Raw genomic sequence first — 21,365 nt, forward strand, 5'->3', positions numbered from 1 at the left:
ACAGAATTTTTCACTCTCAAAACAGGCAATAAAACAAAAAGCTAACATTAAAAATCCAGTACAAATGGCACAATAAGCAAATTTCTGACAGTAAAACAAATGTTTGGACAGTGTCTAGCACAATGGGGCTGGTGCCTCTAGGATTTATCGCAAGAAAAATATATAATCTCATCAATTTCTGATTTCTCATTTAACAGAAGTCTCTCCTTTGTAAATACAAGTTCATATTGCTTGTAGATGTCATCTGAGTGAAAAATATTGAGCCACAATTGAAATTTGTGAATTAAAAAAAAAATGTCCTTTCAGAATAATGAATGTATAGTTCTGTTGTTGAAACATCACATACCATAATGCAAATTTTCAGGCCCTTTTTGTGTTGCCATATTAGGTTCATTCTGTTGACAGTAGAAACGCAGTAAGCAGTGCTGATCACAGAAATGTTTCATTTCTCCACGCCACTGTACTTTCTCTTTGAGAGTTCCTTGAGACTTACAACAGTCACACCTGGCAGCCTTAACAGAAAGGGAGATTTTGACATTTTTTAAAGACAGAAACCTCAGAAAAAGAACTAAACATTTTACATTTTAAAAGGATACTTAATGATGAGGCTATTTATCATTGATTCTAGAGTACTTTTAAACAGTTAAGTTTCATTTTCAATTGAGACAGCTACTTTGCTAGTTCCACAACATTTGTGTTACCTTCTGATCTGTACGTATAGACACATTAGTCATTTGGTTTTCAACTATATAAAACTGAAAAAAGGATCAACAGGCGTCATTTGTTTACATGTTTTTAAGTCCATAAAACTAGCTCATCTCTGCATATTCAGCAAGATATCTATATGTCATCGAACCATTTTTACTGAAACACTCTGCAAAACAAGAGAGAAGGACAGAGATTGAGACCTCCGTAAGGATTCTTTCCAACCCACAATGAAATAGTAATTAAGCAACAATATTGTTGCCCAATGTTTTGAATTATATTGTGAGCTCCTTGGTGAAGGGACCTTGTGTCTTTATCTACTTTGTGCTATAGCAGTAGTAGTAAAATTGTTATAAATAATAAATATTAATGATTGTTTAATTTAAGTTTCACCAGTTTTAGAGCAATACAAATATATATTTTGCAAATCTAACAGGAAGCTCAAGTTGCCATTTCAATGTTTCTGGTCAGGAACCCAATGATTAGCACATAACTGAAGCTCCTAAATGGAATCTTGTAGGTCTCCACACTTAGCTTTGCATTATATTAGGTTTACATCAGACAGCATGACAACTTTACTTGGGCATCTATGGCACCCAAAGACAGGTTTCCCTTCTAATAAATAAAGCTTCCATTGAAGTGAATCAGTCACACTAAGTTATAATATGAATGTTGATGGTGCCAGTTGCAGTCCCTCAGCAAGCAAGCAAATCCTCATAACCACAATGCTCTTCACATCTGTTGACACCTAAATGCCAAATGATACAAAAAACAGAGGAGGGAAAATACAAGGTTTAAGGGTACTTAAACCAGATAGATCTGTTGAATGAGATACACTGGAAAACCCATTTAAAGCAGTACACAGTGCAACAGATATGATATTTGGTCAAGAGACATGTAGCACTGAAGTTACATATGAGGATCTGATTGCTGAGGAATTGAAATTTGCACCATTAGTGTTCACAGGGTAATGAGGGAATGACACCAGGCCAATTAGTTAAAGCACAAAAGAGACTAAGTGGTGTGTGTTTATGTGTATAGTGTGTATGTGTATCAGGTACAGTATTTAGTCTCTTCTGCTTGAATTAGCGGCTTGGTGTCATTCTCTAGTGACCCTGTGAGAATTTCTGTGGAACATAAAATTTGAGCCAAGATTTTGAAATATTAAGGTGCTTATCTATGGACTTAGGAATTGAATTTTAGGCATCTGTTTTTGAAAATACTTGCATTAAAAGTGTTTCTAACCCTTCTAGATGTGACAATGCAAGCACTCTCTTCCAGAGTCAACAGAAAGATTGAAACATTAGTTCTGAGAGTTGCAAACTGCTTCTTTTCTCTTCAACAGGTGTTAATTCATATACCTCTTAATGCTACTATTACACTAACTTCTCAGCTGCCTAGTTTAGTAGAAAGATCCATCCACTTTGGACTTGTAGATGGAGCTTGACGATAGTAGCACACCTTTCTTTCCTCCCATCTGATTCCTCATTGCAAATATAAGGAACCAGATCTTGCAAAACACAGTGGAAGTGTTCTTTCTGCTGATAATTTATTTCTCCCTCCTTGCTCTTCTCCCCCTCAGTGAAATCTCTGACATATGGACCATTCTACCCTCTAGGACTGCCCCACAATTACTTTATGCAGAGACGTTTGTTTCTGCTTCTACCTACCGAGCTATACCGTCTCTGGCAGTAGCTCCAACTTCGTCCCAAGATGCCTTTCTCCATAGTGTTCCTCAAGGTTCAATTTTCATCTCCACGATTTTCTACCTTCTTTTATCTTTACACCTCAGCTATCTCTTTCACACTAGTTACTCAATCTCACATAGCCTTCTACACTTTTAAAAACACCCTTTCCCTGAACCAAATACATTTGCACCGTTGTCTCAAACAATTCTGTTTCCTCTCTCTCCCCTGTCCCTTCCTTCCATCTATCTCTATCTACAACATTAGCATCTTTGACTGGGAATTCCCACAACTATTTGCATATCTGCCTATCATCACTTTCCCAATATTGTCCGTCTATGCCTCAGCCATGGCTCCACCTCTGCTGAAATCTTTATCTATTCTTGACTCCCTTCTTGCCTTGATTGTCATAGCTCCCTCCCCAACTTCCAATTCTCTAACTCCAGCATGTACAAAACATTGTTGTCTGCTTTCTCAAGTGTATAAAGTGTAAACACATTATTATCCACAGTCTCAAACTATACTTGTCCTCACTGGGCGTGAGAATAGTTTTCAGTTTCTCTTTTAAAAAACAAATGTGCTTCATGAACTTGTTCCAAACTGCTTCGGATCCTTCAGTCTCTTTGCCGCCCCTCGTTCATGCTACATTCACTTCCTCTCTCTGACATCTTGCCTTCTGGAATAGTTTACCTAGGTTTTTGCCCCTGCAACTCTCAAACTCCTTTCAAGTCTCAGTTCAACGTGTATCTTTTCTCCCTTAGCTATGCTTAAATTTTCAACCTATATTTCTACCTACTTTTATTTAACACTGTAAACTGTATTAAACTCTAAAGCATTTTATAATACTGCTTGTATGAAAGACCACACACACACAAAGAAGTTGTGATGTATAGTATACTCAGTCAACATTTGAAATAATTCCTCTCAATACCTTCATTGTTATCACTATACATGATTAGCCCAATCATTAACCCATGGTAAATTTGAGTCACCCTCTAAATATGGGCACAAGCTATAGTCAAAGAAAAACCATTTTTATTTCTAACGTAGGGCTTGTCTACACTGGCACTTTACAGCGCTGAGACTTTCTCACTAAGGGGTGTGAAAAACACCCCAATGAGCGCAGCAAGTTTCAGTGCTGTAGCTACACCCTTTGTGGAGGTGATTTTTTTAGAGCGCTGGGAGAGCTCTCTCCTAGTGCTCTGCCGTGACTACACAGGCCACGTTGCCAGTGTAGACTAGCCCTCAGAATTGAGGAAAACCCTTTAAGTTATCATCCTTAGTTTTTTCAGCCAGTGCTCTTTTACAGTAAAATCAAATTACTTTATTGGAACTGTGGCCAAGTGTCACAAATCAACTAAGTAAGATTACCTTTTATATTTCTCATCTACACAGCTACTCTTTTGAATTATATCCAAACCACTGCTTTTGTGCCAATAGATGTAATTACACTGATATATTAGCATAAAGGGATTCAATAATTTAGGGAGTTGGCCTCAGGATACAAAATCCTTCACATTCAGATCACACTTTTCTGACTAGATAAGTATCCATATTGCAAGAGCTATCAGTACATTTGGCACTGACAAGCTTGTAGGTCTCTCAGCAAAGAATGACGAGGACTGAGCTACTCTTACCCTTCAAACCTCCAGATCTGGGTTGACTCGTGATAGAGTTGGACAGGGTGGGGACCTTGACATACAGCTGCCTTTGCCATACTTGCTATCTGAAGAGAGGATTTTATCCTCCAGGGTTGCTATTCTGAGACCTCTCGTGAGCATTAATTTCATGTGAAAATTAAGAGGCCCCTAACCTGCTAATTATAATACACATGAGAAATTTTTCCAGTTTAAAAAAGTAGACAACAAAGAAAATGGAAATAAATTCTTGTTTAATGAACATAATGCTGGTATTAAACATTATTAGGTCATTACTACTTATTTTACTAACTAAATATATTTAAATTTCTTGAAACTCCAGTATAACATTGGACATTGTGTAAGTGAGACTAACAACTCAACCATAAATAACTGTTCTTTTAACCTTTTTAAAGACAAAACAGCAAATGAAGTACAAATCGGGGGGGGGGGGGGGGAGGAGAAGGGGTCAACATCTGTCCATTCTTTCTTCCTACATTTTAAAATTATCTTTAAAATTATCCTTTAGTTAGGAAAGGATGTTAATTAACAGTTACAATTTATATAATGTAACTGTAGAATGCAAAAAAACCCCCAAAAAGATGCATGCAGTGGCATTTTTTAAAATAAAAATTTTAATAAAAAAAAAAAAGACATTTGGCAAGTGTAGGCAGAGAAAAACTTTCAGCAAGATGTACTAATTTCCAAAAACCTGTGAATGTATGCATGTCTTCCCCACTGAAAAAAAACAAACTTTATAACCATAACTGAATTAGGAAAAGGCATTAAGTAGCATCAAAAAAACAATGCAACTGCAACAATTAACAATTCAACAGTGTTACATAACACTAATTTTCACTCAGAAGTGTAAAATCCCAAAATATAAAAATATCTGACAAAATTTAAGATCAACAATACTATCGAAAGCATCTAATTACCAATAAGGCTACTTAAATTACATTGCCTTTGCCACACCATGGTACCAAGGTAAAGCCACTATAATGAAAATTTCAGTTCCTTGTATCACAGTAAGTACAGCAATTCTTTTAAGCAGACTTATTGGCCCATCTAAGGCATATCCTTATCACACAGATAGAAGTGCATCTGAAATAATAGTTTAAGTAATTCCCAAACCCAAATCAGAATCCCATCTCCATGGAAGTTTGGATATTTTAAGCCAGTCAGGTGAATGCCCAACCAAGAAATTGGTTCAAGTATAGCAGGGCTGCAATAGATTTTCATATAAGTAGGCACTTCTTCTATATGGGATAAATTTGAATTCCTTACACTCAGTTTAAAAACTTATTCATCCAATTAATATAATGCATTGAATAATGTCTGTAGTAACTTTTTTTAAACCTGCAGACAGTTTTTAGCCTCAATCTTTTACAGGAGACAGCACAGGAAAAAACATCAACACAATAGTCTGCAGTGGTATTCTTTCAAGGATTCCTAACTGTACCCTACATACATTATTCTAAATAAAGACTGTACAATATTTGGCTGTAAAACCTCTGGAAACTGCCATTCAAAAATATCAAATATCTCTTCAGATTTGGTTCTATTTGGAAGGCTTATCATCTTGGATAACTGGACTGTACCCGGACCTTTAATATTTCATGTTTTTTATTGCCTTACTTCCAGGCTGTGTAGGCAATTTTGGAAAGGTGAAGAATTTTGTAATCCTTTGTTTTTTGCACTGCATCCACAAGTGTAGCTCTTGTTTTGGTATATCAAAGTAGTTTTCCAGGCTGTTCACACCAGAGATCAAATATTTTATCCATGGTACCAATGGCAAGTTAAACCCAGTCCAATTTCACTTTAACTTCTTTCCCAAAAGCTCTTAAGGCATAATCTTGGCTGGTTGTGCATGACAAAGTAGTTAAACGTCCAGGGAATTAAAAAAAGAAGTAGTCATCACATTTGCTTTACACTTTTATAAGAAATCCATTTGGTCTCATTTTTCCACTTTGGCATCCTTTGCATTGGGAAATACTGAGCAATTAAAGCCTCTGAAGTTCACAAACGGGAAAAAGGGGACAGGCAAAAAACAGGAACAAAGAGAAAACTCCGTTAACCTAATTTATCATCCGTCTATTTGCGGTACCAGTCAACTACCATTAATGGTTTTTTTTACCAACATTTTGAATATAAATTAAAATAATTTTTGATTGGCAAAAGTATTTCTATCAATTGTGGATGAAGCAGCTTTTTTTGCAACTGTAAAGTAACAAACATATTGCAGTTCTTTATTAGTTTTTTTAGTAAACCACTTGGCAAGGGAAACTTGGGTTACAGACAGGTAGAAATGCTGCTCTAAGTTATGAGAAAACTGAAATGATGGAAAGAACATTTGATTATTGTGTTGCAAATGCTGTGCTGAAGTAAGCCATATTTCCTAGACTGTCCTTGAAAATATCCTCAAGTGCATTTTGTCTTTTTACACTTTGGAGCTCTTGGCAAAAATTCTAAGTTACTTGCCTTGAAGTACCAGTCTTGAAATTTTTTACAGCACTCTTCACTGCAGAAATCTCTTATTACACCATCAAGTTCCTTAGTAGCTCCCTTTTTACAGAGTTGTGAGCAGTAATTACAAGTAACACATCTCAATCCTAACCGTCTTGCAAAATCTTGTTTATATAGCAGCTTGCATCCTGGAAAAAAGTTTTAAAAGTTAAAACAATGCTTAGGAACAGAGTCATTTTTATAGATTTTTTTTTTTTTTAAGAATCAGTTAAAGTTACAAGATATATTAAAACTGAAACAGCAGTAATAGCAAAAAAGTTGGTGCTTCAGACAAATTCAGGTTACACTGTACACTATTATCTAAACTATCAAACTTACCTGAATATATCCCCTGCACAACTTTAAGGTTACATATAATTCTTTGTATTCTTATCTCACAATATGTAACGCTGTGGCTGCTTATCAGCATTTAAAAACTCAAATATCACAAGTAGCCATGGAGTTGTATTTAGTTTTTTGCCTTTTACATAAGCCCCCACAAAAATCCTTGGCTATGGGTATGTCTAGACCAGTGGTTCCCAAACTTTAACAACCTGTGAACCCTTTTCACTAAAATGTCAAGTCTCGCGAACCCCCTCCTAAAAATGAGTATTTCCAGGGATTTTCTCCTTTACCTGAGTCTAAATTATAAAAGCAGTGATCTTGGAAATATAAAATTTGTTTTTATGACATGCTTATTACACACTATTAATTATTATTTATAATTACACTATTTTTATTACATTATGAAAATGGCAACACTCTTCCAAGATCTCACTTCTGTAGCTTGTATCACTTTGAATAAGCCTGTTATAAGACAAAGCTCCTATGTTTCATCAAGGAGTATCAGATTTGAAACAGCATGAAGATATTTAAGAAGCCAACTCAAAGAGTTCCTCCTACATAAGCATTCAGGTCTTGAGTAGTCCAGGCAAACAACGCACGTTACAACAAAGCTTAAACTTGTTCTTCATAATAATTTTAAAAACAATACTACCTGCCTATTTAATTTTAAAAACAGCAAAAAATATCCACCTCCCTTTTCCATTTCTTATAAGGAGTCTTGAAGTTTAAATCTCCTCAGTATGATAGATATGCTTGCTTTGATCTGCTTAGCTCTTGGAAGTCCAGGGGCTCTGGGCTGCTGGCCCCGTGCTGTCTGGGGTCCCTACGGACAGCTCTGTCCGCCATTAGGGAATTTTTTCCTCAGAACACGAACCCCAGTTTGGGAACCACTGGTCTAGACCATGATAAAAGACTCACAAGCAGGGCCACGGCAGGCCCAAGTCAGACAGCTCAGGCTCATGGGGCTTGGACTGTGGGGCTATAAAATTGCAGTGTAGAAGTAAAAAGAAGAACAGGAGTACTTGTGGCACCTTAGAGACTAACAAATTTATTAGAGCATAAGCTTTCGTGGACTACAGCCCACTTCTTCAGATGAAGTGGGCTGTAGTCCATGAAAGCTTATGCTCTAATAAATTTGTTAGTCTCTAAGGTGCCACAAGTACTCCTGTTCTTCTTTTTGCAGATACAGACTAACACGGCTGCTACTCTGAAACCTGTCAGTGTAGAAGTAGAAGGCTCAGATTGGAGCCCAGGCTCTGATACCCTGTGAGGGGACAGGATCTCAGAGTCCAAAGTTCCAACCCAAGTCTGAATGCCTACATTGCAATTTTATAGTTCTGCAGCCCAAACCCCGCAAGCCAGAGTCAGCTGACCCAGGCTCTGAGACTCAGTGCCGCAGGTTTACCACCACAGTGTAGACATACCATTAGAGTTACTATTGCTCAGGTGCATTTCCTTAGAATGCAAACAATACAACGAAAAGCATAGACTAAAACAAAATTCACACTTTATACAATATAGTGATCTTCAAGCATCAGCTCGCTATCATCGCTACACTCACCCACATTAACACTCCAATAACACTAGTCTACAATTTTTGAGAAGTCGTCTGCTTCAGAGATAAAATGTGCTATTTATTATGTATTTTGATGTGCTGAATTCAAATATGACAATTAAAACAACTGATTGGCTACTGTTTCTCAGATATTTAAGTTTTTACATTTTATGTCTATATATAGTGTAGATAGTAGAGTTTTAATCATAAATTGTAAACCTAGGTCTTTTCATGTGTTTATGTTGCTTTACATGATAATATTTCACCTGTCCTGTTTATGTAACACTTTAAAAATCAGCAAAAGGGTTATATAAATAAAATTTATTATGAAACAAAAGGCAAAAAACTATGTACATAGTTTAGTCCTATTCAGTGTCTACTCGGCGCTTCTTGGCTTGTCTCTTGTATTCATTAAATGGAGCATCTCTTGTCACTGTCCAGCAATAGTCTGCAAGCATTGATGGGCTCCATTTGCCCTGATAGCGTTTCTCCATTGTCGCAATGTCCTGGTGAAATCGCTTGCCGTGCTCGTCGCTCACTGCTCCGCAGTTCAGTGGAAAAAAAAAAAATCTAGATGAGTGCGCAAAAAATGTATCTTTAGTGATATGTTGCAACCAAGGCTTTTGTATGCCTTGAGGAGGTTTTCCGCCAACAACCTGTAGTTGTCTGCCTTGTTGTTTCCGAGAAAATTTATTGCCACTAACTGGAAGGCTTTCCATGCCGTCTTTTCCTTGCCACACAGTGCGTGGTCAAATGCATCATCTCAAAGAAGTTCACGAATTTGAGGACCAACAAAGACACCTTCCTTTATCTTAGCTTCACTTAACCTTGGAAATTTTCCACAGAGGTACTTGAAAGCTGCTTGTGTTTTGTCAATGGCCTTGACAAAGTTCTTCATCAGACCCAGCTTGATGCTTAAGGGTGGTAACAAAATCTTCTTTGATTCAACAAGTGGTGGATGCTGAACACTTTTCCTCCCAGGCTCCAATGACTGTCAGAGTGGCCAATCTTTCTTGATGTAGTGGGAATCTCTTGCACGACTATCCCATTCGCAGAGAAAACAGCAGTACTTTGTGTATCCAATCTGCAGACCAAGCAAGAGAGCAACAACCTTCAAATCGCCACAAAGCTGCCACTGATGTTGGTCATAGTTTATGCACCTCAAAAGTTGTTTCATGTTGTCATAGGGACTGCATGACCAACTGGAATTGATGGCAAAACATTGCCATTATGCAGTAAAACAGCTTTAAGACTTGTCTTTGATGAATCAACGAACAGTCTCCACTCATCTGGATCGTGAACGATGTTGAGGGCTGCCATCACACCATCGATGTTGTTGCAGGCTACAAGATCACCTTCCATGAAGAAGAATGGGACAAGATCCTTTTGACAGTCATGGAACATGGAAACCCTAACATCACCTGCCAGGAGATTCCACTGCTGTAGTCTAGAGCCCAACAGCTCTGCCTTACTCTTGGGTAGTTCCAAATCCCTGACAAGGTCATTCAGTTCACCTTGGGTTAGGAGGTGTGGTTCAGAGGAGGAGGATGGGAGAAAATGTGGGTCCTGTGACATTGATGGTTCAGGACAAGAAGTTTCATCCTCTTCCTCATCTGACTTAAGTGAGAATGATTCTGGTGCATCAGGAACCGGCAGTCCTTCGCCGTGAGGTACTGGGCGTATAGCTGATGGAATGTTTGGATAATGCACAGTCCATTTTTTCTTCTTTGACAGACCTTTCCCAACTGGAGGCGCCATGCAGAAGTAACAATTGCTGGTATGATCTGTTGGCTCTCTCCAAATCATTGGCACTGCAAAAGGCAGAGGTTTCCTTTTCCTGTTCAACCACTGGCGAAGATTTGTTGCACAAGTGTTGCAGCATGTGTGTGGGGCCCACCTCTTGTCCTGATCTCCAATTTTGCAGCCAAAATAAAGGTGATAGGCTCTCTTAACCATAGTGGTTATACTGTGCTTTTGTGATGCAAAAGTCACTTCACCACAAACATAGCAGAAATTATCTGCACTGTTCACACAAGTACGAGGCATCTCTGCTCACTTTGACTAAACAGAAATGTGTCCCTTTGCAAAATCAAACACTGACAAATAAGAGAGCACGACACTGTATGATTTCTAGAGCTGATATAGGGCAATTTGTTCAGCAGAGTGATGTAAGCTTCGTTATGACTGCATCATCCATGACTTCTAGGAATAACATGATGCAATTCATATCATGTATGACGCAATACCAGCTTCAGATTGCATCATTCATTGTTTTGCCTAAAAAGCAAGTACTGTCCAAACCCAGTCATAGATTTATTCATAGATCCAGTCAAAGATGTATTTTAGTCATTTCTGGTTTAAATTGAGATCCCTTCCCTTTATAACTCACTTATCCCCCGCCATTCCCAAGTCAAGGGTCGTATATACGGACCCAATAGCATATCTTGAAAACTAGAGCCAATCAACAATTTTAAGCATCATTTTCGTTCTCAGTGACCCAGAATTAGTAAAGTTTGACTACATTTATTTCAGAAGCATTTTGGCTGTAGAGCAGTGTAATCTATGTAACCCATTCATTTTCAGTCTAACAGTACTGTCACTCAACACACAGAACCAAGAACTGAAAATCACATTGCAATACATAATCTGAACTCAAAGCTGGCAACTGGTTATTTTGTCATATAATTATCAGTATACACATGAAACTGTATGAATATATGAATTAACAACAAAATTGTTATATGGTTTTGTTTATTATGCTATAGTACTTTAGATTTTTTGTAAATAATGTAGCCACAGCTCCAAGTACTCTAACATCATGCTGGACCAGGATTCTTCAGTCATCTGGTGCAACAGACTAGAAAATTCTGTCTTCATTTCAATTAAAAGGAGGCTTTTAATGTTTTAAATATGAAAAAGACTAAGACAACAGCCATTATGTTGTTTATTTTTATATTAAATTCTACCTTTTATGCTGTCCCCACATTTTCAGTTTTCAATATGCCACAGATTTCTGTCCTGACAAGGAATAAATGCATCATAAAAGTTGTCATGGGAAGCTGGAGGTTTTGGCAGCTGAGTTGGGGACATTTGGGCTTTTGACACCTGGGGAAGCAAAGGTGGCAGTTTGGGATTGCTGTATAAATGCATTAGCTGCATGTAACTGCCAGAATGATCAACACTAAAATAGTTAACGTTAACAATGAAATGGTCATCTTCACAAACTCCAAAGTTAACAATCCATTGGGATGATTGAAAATTCACATCTATCACACTGTTCAGACGATTTGTAGACACAGGAAAACATTGCATTGGTCTACAGCCAGTTCAAATTTTTCAGGTTATTTTTCAATACCACAAGGGCACTGTTCTGTGGCAAAAATTAACCAAGAGATGGAGTCAATGGCTCCGGAATACATTTTTTACTGAGTTTTTTCATCAGTTGATCTCAAGAGCTTTACGAGGAGGTCAGTATCATTAACCTCATTTTACTTAAAGGGGAAAATGTGGCACAAAAGCAAAGTGATTTGCCCACGATCACACAACAGGCCAGTGGCAGCACTGGAATTAGAACACAACTATACGGAGACGTTTAGGCCAAACTTCCTCATAGTGCCTCGTAGTAAACAGCAGAACTTTGTGCTTATAGTAAGTCAAGAAATTTTGAATATGTAATAAAATGTGTTTTTTCTCTGGTGCATAATGTGGAAATGCTATTATAACTTAATTATTAAACAATATTACATTGGATGACTGAGTTACGGTTGTGCATTGTGGTATGACTTGGTGACATTGGATCACATGGTTCTCTCTTAGAGCCCTGATTTTGAAGTCATTAAGAGGTAAATAGGGGCCCCACAATTCCATTGTTATAGTCAGTTTACAGAGTAGAACCACATTTTATGGCACTTCCACCAATTTTGATACATTACCATTTATCATTATCTTTTATTTAATGAGTCATTAAAGGTATTTCTACACTGCAATAAAAGACTCATGGCTGGCCCAGGTCAGCTGACTTGGGCTCAGACTGAGGGGCTATTAAACTGCAGTGTAGACATTTGGGCTCAGGCTGGAGCCTGGACTCTGAGAACCTGCAACAGAGGACTGTGCTGGAGCCTGAACTCCAGCCCAAGCCCAGATGTCTACAATGCAATTTTATAGCCCTGGAATCTGAGCCCTGTGAGCCTGTGACGTTATTGATATACTCTGGGACCATATAGATCATTGTTGCAACCAAGGTCCTGTAGTGGCACCCAGATCTTGTGTAAAGGGGGTCAAATGGGGTGTCTAAGACAAGGCTATGGTTTACTGGTTATAATTATGCTGTCTATATGTATGTATCAATTTTGTAGTTGAAGTTAGGAATATTGGCTCTATACTATCTGCATTTCAAACTTAGGCTATGCTGCTGGGTGACATCCCAAACAACACGGTGTTAGCTCTGCCTAGCCTGCTTGATGGCCCATTAAGGACCATCAGCTATACAATGGACCCATTGAGAGAAGGCAGATACGCCTTGTAACTCAGCAAAGTATGCAGGGACTGGCCCATGTGACTCCAGACTCCATTTTGCTGTAATTTTCCACGGTAAGAACAAAGGTGTTCTTACACCTGGAAAAGACTATATAAGGCTGATGCCTCATCTCCACCTGGTCTTCAATCCTGCTTCATACCTCTGGGGGAACTTTGCTACAAGCTGAAGCTTTGAACAAAGGACTGAGGACCCATCCCAGCGGGGGATGTATTCCAGAGACTTGATTTGAACCTGCAGTTTATTCCATCGCTGCTGCAAGCCTGAACCAAGAACTTTGCCATTACTGTATGTAATTGATTCCATTTAACCAACTCTAACTCTCATCTCTATCTTTTTCCTTTTATGAATAAACCTTTAGATTTTAGATTCTAAAGGATTGGCAACAGCGTGATTTGTGGATAAGATCTGATTTGTATATTGACCTGGGTCTGGGGCTTGGTCCTTTGGGATCAGGAGAACCTTTTTCTTTTACTGGGGTATTGGTTTTCATAACCATTTGTCCCCATAACGAGTGGCACTGGTGGTAATACTGGGAAACTGGGGTGTCTAAGGAGATTGCTTGTGAGACTTGCGGTTAGCCAGGGGGTGAGACCGAAGTCCTCTTAGTCTGGCTGGTTTGGTTTGCCTTAGAGGTGGAAAAACCCCCAGCTTTGGGCGGTAACTGCCCTGTTTGAGCAATTTGTCCTGAGTTGGCACTCTCAGTTGGGTTCCACCAGAACCGCATTGTCACAGAGCCCAAGTCAGCTGACCCAGGCCAACTGCATCTGTGCTGTGGGTCTTTTAGACTATATTCATACTGTGATAAGACACTCAAATCCACAATGTTTCTACCCAAGATAAACTGATTTATTTTTGAGATATTATGATTTCATTAAACAGTATTGTTAGAGGGCTTTCCCTTCACCCTCCCACTTCCCTGGTTCTTGTCACGCAGACAGCAAACAGTAAAATATCAGAAGTCTGAAGTACAGACAATGCAATGTTAGTTTCCAAGCAAGCATATTCTGAAGCCCTTCACACGAGCCGGGCTTATCTCTATAGGCAGACAGAGTCTGTTCCCCAGTGCACCATTCCCAGCTCTGCAGAGCATTTACCCCATGTGCCCCTTCCCAGCTCTGACACCGCAGAGCCTTGCCTGTGTCCCTGTTCCCCCCCTTAGCAAACATGATCCCAATTTTCCGTTCCCTCCAATTCCTGTTTGACCCCAGTTTATATAGTAATATTCTCAGCTACACCTTAAAACCAATCATTTTACTGAAATTTAAGTAACCAATCCTAACATATTGTAACATAATTCTCTAACCAATTATATACCAAAACCCTAATTAAGTTACACCTAGCAAAATTAATTAAACAGCAGACAGAAACAACCAGATAGATTAACAATAGAAAAGTAGGGGCCATAAAGATAAAACAATACAGAAATGAGGGTTTCACAACCACGGGTAAGTGATTTCTGCCCAACAGGAAGCTATTAAACTAAGTTTTCTTTAACCATCTTAAGATTTGTTTCTTTATCTGGTGGTGATGGGCGCCATCAGGACAGGATCATCTTCCTAATAGCCCAATAGCACCTTCTTTCAATGTGACTGGTTTGGAATGTGAGGATGTGACCGTTCGCTTCCCAGCTTATGGCTGCCCCTGCTGCTTAGCCAAAGGCCTTAGCCTAAGAACAAGGCCTCAGACTGTCACAGTGAGAGACGGCCCATAAACAGGTGGACATATGATTTTGATTCTTTGTTTTAATCCTCTATAAGTAGCTAAGTGATAAAAATACACATAAGTTCTTAAAGTATAGGCCTTTACAGGCAGGCCTGAATATCTATATCACTGGGATCGTGGCTCCCACTGGCTGCGGTTTGCTGCTCCAGGCCAATGGGGGGGGAGGGAAGTGGCGGCCAGCACTGCCCTCGGCCCACGCTGCTTCTCGCCGCCCCCATTGGCCTGGAGCAGCGAACCGCGGCCAGTGGGAGTCGCAATCGGCCGAACCTGCGGATGCTGCAGGGTGCTTATCCTGGTGAACCGTGTGCCAAAGGTTGCCGATCCCTGATCTATATTCTAACAAGTATCAAATGCTTCACTAAAATCCAAATATGCTGTATATTCACTGAATGCCAAATACAGTACAGATACATAATCACTTTTTTATTTATTCTAACTAAAAGGCAATCAAGTTAATCTGAGATGGATTATAGAAAATCTTGGGAGTTTAAGGACACAGGCAAACACAATAGAAAGATTTAGTTTCTATCAGCACATGTAATATGCTGTTGGCATAATTTTTAGAAGTGCTGAGCACAAATAAATCTCACTGAAGTCAACGGGAACTGCAGGTGCTCAGCATCTTGGAAAAAAATTAAATAATCACGGAATTCTAATACCCGGCAAAAATCTGAAACAGGCAGCTTGCTTAGAACACAGTTACGCAATGAAGAATTTAGAACACTGCCTGCAAATAAATTAGACATGATCTTGAAGTGATGCTGTCGCCAAAAATACTATATACAAGGGGTATCACTAAAAATATTGGAGATAGTAACTGCCTTCTATTCAGACTTATTAAAGCTATGTTTGTGTTAAAAGGATTAGAGAGCAGAACCTATAGAAGAGATTATGGAAATATGATATGATTTAGAGACAATTAAACAATAATTACAAATACTTGAGTTACTAAATACATAATTCCTCTTCCTTAAAAATGGGATACGTCACTTTTAAGTAGTTTGGTTTAGAAAATATACTCTTCAATAGAAATAAATCCAATGCATTATCCCTGAAGATGTCAGTGTGTATATTCATAATTTACTAATCAACTGTTCAGTCGTGGAAAGTTTCTTACCTGATTATTTCTTTTCTGCTAGCAGTCTCTCCTACAAATCTGTGACATGTGGGGCTGTTCCCCTCCCCCCTGCAATTCCAGAAGCAGTTCAGCATTCCAGCATAGACTGCTGGCCACATACCCCCTTCTCCAGCTTTCTACCAGATGAGTAATTCCAAAGCTGCGTAGAAACCATCATAATAGGATTGATAACAATAATATCAATGCCAGCTAGGACCTATGCGCAGCAGGTTAATTGGCCCACAAACCGTACACAAATAAATATTGTCCCTTAACTACTGAAGTCACACCAAGGAGGGTAGAAATGTGGGAGATGCTGCTAGCAGAAAGGAATTTATCAGATAAGAAATTTTCCATTCTGCACCTCAACATCTCCCACAATTATAAGACACACGGGAAGAAGCAAGCAGTGAACATTAAGTAAGACAGGATAAAGAAACAGACTGAAGTAGACAAATCTCCCCTTGAAAGTAAATGCCTTCAGTCTATCACTATGAGGCATCCATCTTGCACCTCTATAAGAGGAAGGGCGATCGCCAGGTATGCGACAATCACCGTGGAATCTCGCTGCTTTCTACAGCGGGGAAAGTTCTTGCACAGGTTCTGTTGAACCGATTGATCACTCACCTGGAGAAGGGCTTACTGCCAGAATCACAGTGTGGCTTCCGCAAGGGACGTGGGACTATTGACATGATCTTCGCTGTGCGTCAGCTACAGGAGAAATGTCAAGAGCACAATCGTGAACTCTACACAACTTTTGTGGACCTCACGAAAGCATTTGACTCTGTCAGTCGTCAGGGCCTGTGGAGGATCATGTCAAAATTTGGCTGTCCAGACAGATTTATATGAATGGTACGTCAATTTCATTACGGTATGATGGCTCGTGTCCTGGATGACAGTGAAACATCTGAGGCCTTCCCAATCACCAGCGGCGTCAAGCGTGTGTTTTAGCACCCACTTTGTTCAGCATATTCTCCTCTGCCACTTTGACTGATGCCTTTCAAGACTGCACTGAAGGAGTAGGCCTGAAGTATAGAACTGACGGGAAACTATTCAATCTGAGGCGACTGCGTGCCATCACCAAGGTGAAGAAAACTGTACTTCGAGACTTTCTCTTTGCCAATGATTGTGCTCTGAATGCTAGTACAGAGCCAGAAATGCAAGCCAGTATGGACAAGTTTTCAACTGCATGCAACAACTTCAGTCTCACTATTAACACCAAGAAGACTGAGGTCATGCACCAGCCCGCTCCCCACGCTCCGTACTCAGAACCGTCCATCACTGTAAATGGACAGAGACTTCAGAAAGTGGACCACTTCACGTACCTGGGCAGTACCCTTTCCCGAGCAGTGTCAATCGATGATGAAGTAAACTGCAGAATTGCTAAAGCCAGCTCTGCATTTGGCCGATTGCGCTCCAACGTTTGGGAACGTCAAGGGATCAGCCTACCACGAAGCTGAAGGTCTACCGAGCAGTGGTGCTTCCAACTCTACTGTACATCTGCGAGACGTGGACTGTCTAACGGAGTCATGCACGCAGGCTCAATCACTTCCCCATTTCCTGTCTGCGAAAGCTTCTAAAAATCAGATGGCAGGACAAAGTGCCCGATACTGACATCCTTCTAGAGCCAGTCTGCCGTCAGTTCACACATTGCTGATGAGAGCCCAGACCAGGTGGGCCGGACATGTTGCAAGAATGTCAGACGAACGCATTCAGAGCAAACAGCTCTTCTACGGAGAACTCACTCAGGGAAAGCACTCCCATGGAGGACAAAAGAAGCAGTTCAAGAACACGCCGAAGACCTCTTTGAAGTCCTTCGAGATCAACACCGCCACATGGGAAACCTTTGCGCTGAACCTTCCAGCATGGCACAGCCTCATTCACACAGGCAGTAATACCTCTGAGGCGAGGCATATTGCTGAGGCTGAAAAAAGCGTGAGCTGCGCAAGTCCAGAGCTGCTCGTACATCATCGACAGTGCCATTACATGTCTGCCCGACGTGTGATAGGACGTTCTATGCCCGAATTGGACTGATCAGTCATCTTCGGACACACAGAGCTCGGTCATCGAAAGAATGAGTTGTTGAGGTCTTCATCGATAACGATGGACAAACATCATCATCATGAGGCTAATTCTTTAATCATTCTCATGACTCTTCTCTGAACTCTCTCTGATTTATCAGCATCCTTCACGAACTACGGACACAGGAATTGGACACAGTATTCCAGTATCAGTCGCACCAGTGCCAAATACAGAGGCAAAACAACCTCTCTACTCCTACTCCCCTATTCGCGCACAGCATTGCACTGGGAGATCATGTTCAGCTGATTATCCACCATGTCCCCCAAGTCTTTCATAGTCACTGCTTCCCAGGATAGAGTCCCCCATTATGCAAGTATGGCCTACATTCTTTATTCCTAGATGTTCCTACACTTTTTCTGCCCACAATGTAGTTAGTGATCTTGTAATGTGGGCTCTGATTCCTTCAGGGATAGGTTCACCCAACAATTTATATGCCTCCACAAAACACAACAATCCATCTGGATGCTGGAAGTCCTTGGCACTTCAGGGGACAGGACATAAACAAGGAACCTGATCATCTTGTCCATTAGTGTGCTTGAGGCAGCTCATGTACCTCCAGATTATGCTACAGCTTTTCAGTAGGATGCTGTGGCTTTGGACACATTGGTGGGAAGATTACTTCCCAGGAAACATGAAAAGACAAATCACTTTTGATATGAAAAATTCTGGGCTCGTTTGAACCACCTTGTCATCATAGAACACGCCATGTGGTTCCTGCATGGATAGAGCAGCTAATACCAAGACTTGTCTGAAAACAGGATACTGACCAAGCAGCACGTTTTGAGTTTAAAATGGTGCAACTTAACCATTCAAAGGGATGGGTAGTTAGGGCTTTGAGCAAAAGTGACTTAGGAAAGACTAGTCTGACCACAGGTCTAGCAAGCCACTCTGATCTGAGAAATCTTGAGTGATTGTTACCCCGTGGGGTGGTGGTTGAGGCTGTGCAGTGGTTGTAGAAGCACAGGAAGCCGTATATGTGGGGCTTTGAATCCTTTGCCTCTTATATAGGAGTTCATATAACCACTGATGATAGAATGCTTAAGGAGGTGGTCTGGGTCTATAGGGTTGCTTATGTTTCCTCTTCAAGGCACAGGTATTAATCCCTAAGAAACACAAGGTTGTTTTGGAGTCTTTTAGAGTATGCAATCAGTCTTTGCATTAAAAAGGTTAGACTCAAACGGAAAGTCCTAGATGGAACTCTGGACCTCTCAGGGGAATCCCAAAGATTGTGACTATGACATACCCCTCATGACTGTAGCTATTGCAATGGCTCTAGAGGCAATATCAGATGTGTCAACCGCCACTTGAAGTGATGTCTGGCCACTTGCGAACCTTTTTCAATGAAGGCTGGGGACTGGCCCGGTCTTCCTGCCAAAGTTTGTCTTTAAACTCTGTAAATTTGGTATAATTAAAATAAATCATATTTTGCTAACAATGCTGGATTGTTAGCAACTCTGAATTGGAAACTAACCGATGAGAATATTTTCCTATCCAAAAGTCTGGGGCGTTTAGCAACTTATCAGTTAGTGTAGTCTTGGAGTATTGTGCCCTGGATCTTTCTGTAGCCACTTTCACTACTAAGGAGTTGGGCACCAGATGGGTGAATAAGAACTCAGCCCCTTTAGCTAGTATGAAATACCTTATGTCAGCTCTTTTTCATATAGAGATACAAGAGCCATGGTTGTGCCACACCAATCTGGTAGGTTCCAGGTTGGCTTGATTAACTAGAAGGGCCACCCTCAAAGGGCCAGAGGGCTGGAGGATGTCCAATAGGCCTATTATGCATCTGTGACCTCTTCAAGAGGTATGTGAAGCCACCCTCTGCAACAATGGGTACAGTTTGTGGTCGATGGGTGAACAGGATTATGAAGGAGCAATTGCCTCATCTGGAGAGGACAACAATATGCCATGCCAGTCAGAACTGGCTCCATCTCTGCAAATTCTGATAGAACTGGCTGGTATTGGCTAGGAGAGGAGGATCAATGCGATTCCCTCATGGATCCCAGACTTCTACTGTATAGATCAGTGATTCTCAACCTATTTACCATTGTGGGCCAAATATGCGGCTCTCTCTGTGTTACGTGGACTGCAGCCACACTATATATATATATATATATACACACACACACACACACACACACATACACACACACACACTACCTATATGGCCCTGAGAATGTAACATGGGCCGCAGCTGTGTGCTGATTGGGCCACCGGTTGAGAATCATTGATATAGATCCTAAAGACCCCAGTAAAACCAACAGGGATTGATTGAAGAAGGAGGACATTACCCATCAACAATCCTCTGCATAACCACATTCGGAAGGAGATGGGTAGGGTCCACTACCCTCCTGGGTCTCCGACCAGGTTTGTTTCCTTTGGGGAGGGAAGTCTCAGCTGGAGCATCAGATTCATTTGGTGAGATGACAGGCTCCTGGTTCTACAAGTGGCACTGACAGAACAACTAGCAGGAGGATGTTAATTACGGCTGTGGTAGGGGATGATATTCTTCCCCTCAAGGTGGTTTCTACAAGTGTAGGGATATTGCTAAAAAGAACCAGACCTGATAGCAGGGGAAATTGGGTAGGACAAAACAATGGTACCCTCCAGCAAGGAGGTGATTTTGGACCTCCCTGTAGTCTGGGGTGCTCCTTCAGATGACTTGGTGGATCCGAGTAATCTGATGGTCTGGTGTTCAGAGGTTTCCTCACAGACTGCTTTGGAGCCGTCAGATAGGATCTGAGCATTGAAGTCACACATGGAACTGTTGGGTACCACTCCTTAAGTTCCTAGGGTGAAGCCAGCACCAGTATCATCGGATTCTTCTTTTTTCATAGAATCATAGAATAACAGGGTTGGAAGGGACCTCAGGAGGTCATCTAGTCCAACCACCCGCTCAAAGCAGGACCAATCCCCAACTAAATCATCCCATCCAGGGCTTTGTCATGCCTGACCTTAAAAACCTCTAAAGAAGGAGATTCCACCACCTCCCTAGATAACCCATTCCAGTTCTTCACCACTCTCCCAGTGAAAAGTTTTTCCTAATATCCAACCTAAACCTCCCCCACTGCCTTTCCTTCTTGGACAGAAGGTATATGTAGGCTTAATTCTTTGCAACCCACATGTGAGGGCTCACCAAACTTTGACCAAGACAGGGAGAGATCCTTTCTCTTAGAAAGGGATTTGGACAGAGATCTGTTCTCATGCCTACGTTCACATCCCTTACTATCATGAGATGGTTTCTTAGGCTTAAGAGTGTTTACCTCAACTCTGGAGCTTGTGCTCAGAGGGACACTGCTCACTGTCTTAGGTAGTTCTAACAAGGAGGTCTCCCCAGCCTGAATCCAAATGAGATTTCATAGCCTGCTCCATGAAATGCTTCTGCAGATGGAGCTCTCGTCCCTCACAAGGCCAGGGAGGGAAGGAGCAGCAGATACTGCAGGTGGTAGCTATATAATCCTCCTCAAGGCAGTAA

General features: G+C 40.6%; 1 protein-coding gene across 31 annotated transcripts in view; it reads right to left on the reverse strand.

Moving 5' to 3' along the window:
* The window catches only part of ZMYM2 (zinc finger MYM-type containing 2), a 186,047-nt gene that overhangs the window by 37,377 nt on the left and 127,305 nt on the right, over positions 1 to 21,365 (reverse strand). For all 31 annotated transcript variants that reach the window (XR_010601090.1, XR_010601089.1, XR_010601088.1 and 28 more), the window contains 2 exons: positions 6,509 to 6,681; positions 347 to 512 (listed from right to left, as the gene is read on the reverse strand). Coding sequence is in view for 27 of the 31 variants with exons in the window: in XM_065595363.1 (XP_065451435.1) it covers positions 347 to 512; positions 6,509 to 6,681 (339 nt within the window). In the remaining 4 variants the exon portion in view is untranslated. The remainder of the gene's footprint in view (positions 1 to 346; positions 513 to 6,508; positions 6,682 to 21,365) is intronic.

The sequence above is a fragment of the Chrysemys picta genome, chromosome 1 (genome assembly GCF_011386835.1).
Source record: "Chrysemys picta bellii isolate R12L10 chromosome 1, ASM1138683v2, whole genome shotgun sequence".
Lineage (NCBI taxonomy): Eukaryota > Metazoa > Chordata > Testudines > Emydidae > Chrysemys > Chrysemys picta.